This window comes from Primulina eburnea, chromosome 13 (genome assembly GCF_022965805.1).
Source record: "Primulina eburnea isolate SZY01 chromosome 13, ASM2296580v1, whole genome shotgun sequence".
NCBI classification, from domain to species: Eukaryota; Viridiplantae; Streptophyta; class Magnoliopsida; order Lamiales; family Gesneriaceae; genus Primulina; species Primulina eburnea.
The window spans coordinates 3,777,759-3,785,200 of NC_133113.1; the positions used below are offsets into that span (position 1 = coordinate 3,777,759).

The 7,442-nt window shown below is 30.8% G+C and overlaps 1 protein-coding gene across 1 annotated transcript; it reads left to right on the plus strand.

Moving 5' to 3' along the window:
• Window positions 1–4,339: 4,339 nt before the first annotated feature.
• On the plus strand, window positions 4,340–7,032 carry LOC140810103 (F-box/LRR-repeat protein At4g14103-like). Its single transcript, XM_073167913.1, has 4 exons — window positions 4,340–4,467; window positions 4,868–5,837; window positions 6,316–6,459; window positions 6,643–7,032. The coding sequence occupies exons 2-4, from the start codon at window positions 4,884–4,886 to the stop codon at window positions 6,955–6,957; spliced, it is 1,413 nt and encodes a 470-aa protein (XP_073024014.1). The 5' UTR covers window positions 4,340–4,467; window positions 4,868–4,883; the 3' UTR covers window positions 6,958–7,032.
• The last annotated feature ends 410 nt before the right edge of the window (window positions 7,033–7,442 follow it).

The following is a 7,442-nucleotide window of genomic DNA, read 5'->3' on the forward strand; positions in this document are numbered from 1 at the left end:
ATTTGTTGATGATCATATTGTCAAGAATAAAAAAATAATTCAAATGTCAATCTTGACACTCAATTTTCAATGATTACCAAAATATCTCAAGCCACAATTTGTTAACAAAATAGTAACATAACAATTTTAAAATAAAGACGATATTCTCCCTTTCATATGAGGAGTTCATGATTGAAAATCGATAATATTAGATATATATAGATTCCATTAGACAAATTTTTTTAATTTATATTCAATTTATTTAATTAATTACCAATTAGCTCATTGATAAAGGTCTATATAACATATAACATATTGGAAGAAATTGTTGTATAGCTCCATTCCATGAGTCATCTGTAAAATTAAATTTAATTATTTTGTCACTTAGTTATATTTATAAATTATTAATCATTTTGCTGCTTAAATATTTGTACATGCTAGACAAGCTATTATTTTTTTACGAGCCTATTTTATTTATATTTAATATATGAATATAAAAAAATTCATGGTTCAAAGACAAATTATTACTTAATAGAAAGTTACATGGTTAAAAAAATTATTTGTAATTTGTAACATGTCTGATAAGATATCATTTTTTTGCCAACCTAAACATATAAAACACCAAAAAATCCCATAAAACAAAACTAATGGATAATATAGAGAAAGACATATAAGAAAATTCACAATTCAAACTCAATTTATAATAAAAATAAATAATATATTATTATTATATATGAAAAAATTATCATTCAATTATAAAATACAAAATTATAGTGGTTAATGTGAAAAAGAATGAATGACAAGTTTTGAAATTAACTAGCTTCACAATCAGTCAGATAAAATGGTAAGTTAGAGCGTGATTAAAAAATTATGGAGTACAAATAACAATCCCTTTAACGATAACAGATTAGACAAATACATCAATGTTCTTAACCATATTATTTTTTGAAATAAATATTATGCTATTAATCAACTTTTTATTCTTCAATTATATGGATGCATTAGAAAAAACGTACATCTTATTGATGCCTGCTTTTTTTAATAGTGGGTTGTTCTTGATAATGTTAGATAAACACCTAATGCAATGAAAAATATCTCATTATCATAAACATACCATGATAAAACAATGAGCGACGATAGGATTTTTCGGGGGACAAGCATCGAGCTACAATAACTCGGTTATTGAAATATTGAACACTGAGAAATTAAATCAAGTTTGATTTTCAAATCAAGTCGAAGACACTCAAAATAAGTTCAGCCTAACTGGCCCAACATGACTGTCTTATTCAATTGCAACGCTATTTAGCATAGTCACTGCTTGCTCAACCATCTCAACTTCTAGCACTATCACAACTACACTCATCATAATCACGATTGTTCAGGTCATCACTGCATCTTCTGACCAAATTATTTCATCTTCTAGCACATCAGTTTCTTGCAAAGTCCTAGGAAAATCTAGCTGCTCAATAATCGGATCGAACAAGGGCGTAGCCGAGATTTTAAAATAGCATGGGCTGAAAATTAAAAATATAAATATTATTTAATATATTTTTTTGTTATATTTCGTATAATATTAATTAGATAAATTTTAAAAATCATCTTGAGAATTTAATGTATCAAGATACATGATAAATATCATTTATAATAATGAAGTTTTTAAACAAATTCATAGTAAAGTAAGTAAAAAATTTTGAAAGTACGTATAACATTATTCATTCAAATAATTTAGTTATACAATTTTGTACTCTAATAATTATCACTCATTTGATAATTATATAATATTATTATATTTTTATTTTATTCAATATATTTATGTAAATACATACTTATAATCAGATCAACACAAATATATATATATATAAGTGTAGAACTAAAATGAGTAAACATGTAAATTAAGATAACCACACAGATATAAAGTAGCTCAAATGTTAGATTATTTAAAACTCATAGAAATCCATGTTTTAAAGTTATAAAATTTTAGTGAGTCTCATGTGAGACCGTCTCACGGATCTTAGTCTGTGAGACGGGTCAACCCTACCCATATTCACAGTAAAAAGTAATACCCTTAGCATAAAAAGTAATACTTTTTCATGGATGACCCAAAATAAGAGATCCGTCTCACAAATACGACCCGTAAGACCGTCTCACACAAGTTTTTGCCATAAAATTTTGCTCAGTGACTAAAATTCTAAAATACATAACTATATATTCACATTAAGCCCGAGACTAGGTTAGGCTATAGTCCACCCTAGCCCCTAGTGAAACTACGCCCCTGAGAGAAAAGGTGGCAGTTCATCTACTTCATCATGTTGTTGTTGTGTGATGAATTAAACAACTTCATTCACATTTTCCAGAGATTTCTCTAAATGGTGGAGATGCAACTGATTCAGATTGTTGATCAGGAGGATCGGAGGATTCATCAAGGATTCAGGGGGTGCACTGCCTGAAGTCTCAACATTTGGGATCAGTGGAGCTGCATGGGCATATTTTTAAATTAAAGAGGTTGGGTGTAGAGATGGTTCTTGAACTGGTTGTGAGACTAGTGAGCCTAACTGCTCAGCTGCGGGTTCAACTCGGTTCTCTGAGGTTGGATGACTTGATGTATCAGCAGGGGCGGAGCCACCCTTGGGCTAGGGTGGGCTCCAGCCCCACCTAAATTTACAATTTTTTTTTAGTTTTCCTATTTTTTTCTTTATTTTTGTATTTTTTTAACTTTACTTTTTTGATGGAAATTTGTAGATTTTTTGATAACTATGAGTAATTTTTTAAAATGATCTTCTGTAAATACTTATAATCAAATTTGACTTTCGCTCGCATTTTGCTCAAAGGTTTAAGAACTTAATGTAAGTTGATTTTTAAAATTAGTTTTAAGTTCCAAATACATTTTTAGACTATATTTACAATAACACACAAATATATTAAATTTAGCTAATATGATAATACAATTATGCAGTTACTACATATTTTATTACATCTTTATTTAATTTCTATTAATACTAAAAGTTTTATAGAATTTTAATTTTTTTAGTATGAACTAGTCTATGTTTATCAGAATTAATTTTGAGAAAAATAAAGTAATGACTTTGAGAAATTACACAAAATTTTCATGTGAATCATAGTATGTGATATTATATGATTTAGTAATGATTTGAATTTTGTACATAATGACTTAAATGATGTATCAAGTTTTTTGTTTTCTATTAATGTCCATATTTTTCGTTGATGTTTGTCAATATCATTAATTTTTTTACCGTTGGTTTTAAATGATGTGAACTGACTTTGACTTTTGACCGCAATGGTTCTTAAGAGTAAAAAATTTGAAAAATCTTTTTTGGAATTAAGATAAGGACCATACATCAATTCAGTCTATAGGGTGAACAAAATATCGGTTTCAACCCAAATAACTTATCGAGCTAAATTAATTTAAAAAATCAATTTGTTTAATTGGAATTTTGGTTTTAGTTTTTAAAATCTGGTACAGGTCGTTCTTGCCAAAAAATGATTCAATCACAGTTGAGCTCCACTATCGATTTAATGTATTTACAGCTGCAATAAATTTTCAAGTTTAAGATTTAAATATAGTATGAGACGGAGCCAGCCCCTGGTGATTTTGAATCCTGGTCTCGCCCATGTGTATCAGTAACCTTTCTTCTTTACGGATGATGGAGTTTGTATCACTTTCACCTTCTTCTTCTTGTATCAATTTAAAAATGAGGATTTAAATTTATATTGAAATCGAAAAATACGAGGCTCACGCTTTATCCAAGTAAGGTTCACTAGGCAACACAGAGGTAAAATATGGCGTAAATAAAAAATATTTAGAAAATATAAAATTTATATAAAAAATTAATTATTAATTAAATCCCTCGGCTGGAATTAGACTGCATTTAAAAGAAATTTTTTTCGACATATCGCACTATTTTAGTGTAAAATTGATTTCAAAATAGCTACAAATTCATTGCTAAAATGAATATTTTCTATTATTTTGTTTTCAACAGTTATTTAATTCCAAAAATTATTAATTAAAATACCAATATATGTAAGAAACTCTTACACTTCAATAACTACAAAATTAATTTAATTTAAATAAATAATTAATTAAACCTCGATTAAATTTATTAAAATAATTAGTTCATATTTATAAATAATTCATACAAAAATATTTCCCCCGTTAAGTAACAAATACTTATTTTATTTCGATTAATAATAATTATAAAAATATTGATGATTTAATTTAATAATAAATATATTTACTACTAAATTAGCAAAAGAAAAGATAAAAAAGAAAAACCAAAATAAAAATGCCACGCCTTTTCTGATGTTATTCTACGTCAGTTCATTCTTCCTCGGACACATGTCCAAACAATGTATGTATCGCAGTTAAGCCATATTTCTTAGAGTCACACTGTTTTACAATACCAGATTTGAAGAACGAGGATAGCAAGCAATTAGGGCTCTTACTGCTGTTATTCTACGTTAGTTCGCCGGGTAAAAGTTTGAAAAACCTTCGCTTTATGTGTTGATTTTGTTTTTGTTTTTGTTTTTTTTTATATCTTTAAGTTCTTGTTTTATGGATTATTATTTGTTGAATTTTATCCGCTTTATGCCTTTCTTAGATTTTGGAAGAAATTGATATCTTTATTCAACGATGCTCTAGGATCAGAATACAGAAAGGGGCGTGTTGGTTGCCTCTTTTTTAGAAAAAAATATGTTTATAAATTTTTATGAGTAATTTTGCTAAAAATGCGTATTTGTCCGGGATGGATTGTGCCGCCGTACGTGTACCATTTTTTTTTTGGATTCTTGGGCCTGTGCATGTTGGGATTTTGATCTCTTTTCTGTGTTATTTTGATTGGTAACTGAGTTCTAGATTTTCTATTATATCTAGGTTGGCTGTTAAAATAATGGACGGAAGCATTCAGATTGATAGCAATGGAGAGAAGAAACCTAGAGTAGATTCTATGGACAATGATGGCGGCCAAGATTTTATTAGTAATCTGCCGGAAAGTATTATTGATCAAATTCTGTCCCTCCTGCCCACGAAGGATGCTCTGCGAACTTGTGTTTTGTCCAAGGATTGGGAGTACAAGTGGACTGGGATTTACAATATATACATAAATGACGTGGACCGTTTTTCACTTAGATCGACTAGGAAGACAAGTGTTGTTAACTGTGTGGATAGAATTTTCATTCTTTCTCGGAATTCGAATATAAGGAGATTTTGCCTTTTGTGCCACCAGAAGTACGACACGCGTCGAATGATAACATGGATATCTGCTGCATTGATGAGGAACGTGGAAGAATTGGAAATAGTTTGTAAGTATGAAGGTGTTGTTGTTCCCCGTTGCCTTTTCTATTGCACCAGATTGACAAGCCTTAAGCTACAAATGCCTTGCTCTTTCAGGCCAATCCAGAATTGGTTTTCCAACCTCAAAGTTCTTTATCTTGCTCAAGTTGAAATTCTAAACGAACATGCTCCCAATACTAACCAACTGGTGTTTAATTTTCCGGTCTTGGAAACGTTTAAACTAGAGAGCTGTAGATGGTTGAAAGTGACTTTTGTAGAAATCCATGCTCCATCCCTGACTAATTTCTATTTGCAAAAAAACACGGATCTTCCTGAAGTAGATAGTTTCCAGATCAAGATTTCCAGAGCCAAGCTTGGGAAGTTTGAATTTCATGGCAGTTGTCTAGAGAAGTTTGATCTAAGTGCATCTTCCGTCTTTTGTGCATCAATTCATTTTCAAGGATATTATCAGGATCATGAAGAAATTAGGAAAAATGGACTGAATGGTCAACTCTTATTGAAAAAATGCTCAGGCTTAAATCATCTGCAACTATCAGGTGCTATGGTGGAGGTCAGTTTGCCTAATCTTGCTACACTCATTATATTACATGGATAACAGATTTTTATTCGTAAAATTGTGTCTCTCGCTCAATAAATGAAAACGAATTGATATCGTGCCTATATCCTGCTTTCAATGCTCTCTGGCATTTGATGTTAAAAAGGTAGAATCAATACTTGAGGATTTTGAGACTTCAAGGATGCATTTGGACTTGAGAGAAACATTTCCTGAGTTAATGAAAAACCAAGTTGGCTTACTATTGCTGAGATTATTACAACTGTGTAACAAACACACACACATATATGGTAAATATGTTTTCGATTTTCAAAGAAAGGGACAGTTGGGAATTTGAGGTTTATATTGTCTCAGTTAATTTAATATTTGTAACCGCATGTGGCAGCTAGTTCTGTTTTTTGGTTAATAAATGGAATCTGAAATTTAATGAAACTTTATATCCTCATCAACAATAATATTTATCCGTATGTGACAGGCGATCGTCCTATCAAAACAGGGGTCCCCACTCCCTAAATTGGACATGGTGAAACATCTAGAAATTTTCACATCATGCACCAGCGAAGCTTTTCTAGAGTTTCTTCATTCAACGCCATCTCTTGAACGCATCAGGTTAAATGTGGTAAGCTTGTCAATGTCTTCCTGCTATCCGCCTTGCCTTTGTTGTTCCCTTTATCTAAGTGCAAATGAAATTAGAACTTTCTGTGAAAATGATTGAATATGAGGCTCCTCCATGTTCTCAGTTCATTCATTTTTTTTTTACCTGATAAAACTCTTGTTTAAGTTTATCATGCTTCCTTTGCAGTGGTTGTGGAACGATTACGATTACGATTTAGTCGAGCTGATTCCTTCCTGTATTTTGTTACATCTTAAAGAAGTTCAGTTTAATGGGTTCAAGGGAGAGCAACGACATGTTCATTTGGCAGATTTTTTGTTGAGAAACGCCGGAGGGCTGAAGAAAATGTCGGGGCTCTCAAGAAAGAAATCTGAAGAGAATCAAGCTGAAAAGAATTTTTGGACTAGACTGAAGGTGGCATTTGGGAATGGTGATCTTGTGGTTGCTTCTTCGAGAAAAAATATGGAAAAAATGGCAGAGTTTGAACGTTACTTCGGGTCTTGAAAGAAAATTCATTCAACTTTATTCATTCCAATTTCTAGATATCATTGTTTGTTACATCCGTTTTTCCTGTGTTATAAACAACTACACAGTTTTTTTTCCCATTTGAAGCTGAACTGTAATTTTGAAAAACTACTGATTTCAATTTTTTATTATTTATTGATTTTTTTATTTATATAAATCAAGATAAGTAACCATCAATGAAGCCATTTAATTTTGAATTGGCCTGAAAGTGCAAGGCAAATTTGATATCAGTTCTGTCAATGGGATGCAAAAAAAAAAAGGCAGACGGGTAAAACAACAACGTCATAACGTAAAATATTGACAAATCCTCAACGTTAACAATGCTCGTTTTTGAATCGACGTCTACATTGTGAATACAAGTCCATTTGTACTCCCAATCCTTATACATAACACAGGTTCACAGAGCATCCTTTGTTGGTAGGAGGGACATAATTCGACTAATAATACTTTCAGGCAAAATACTA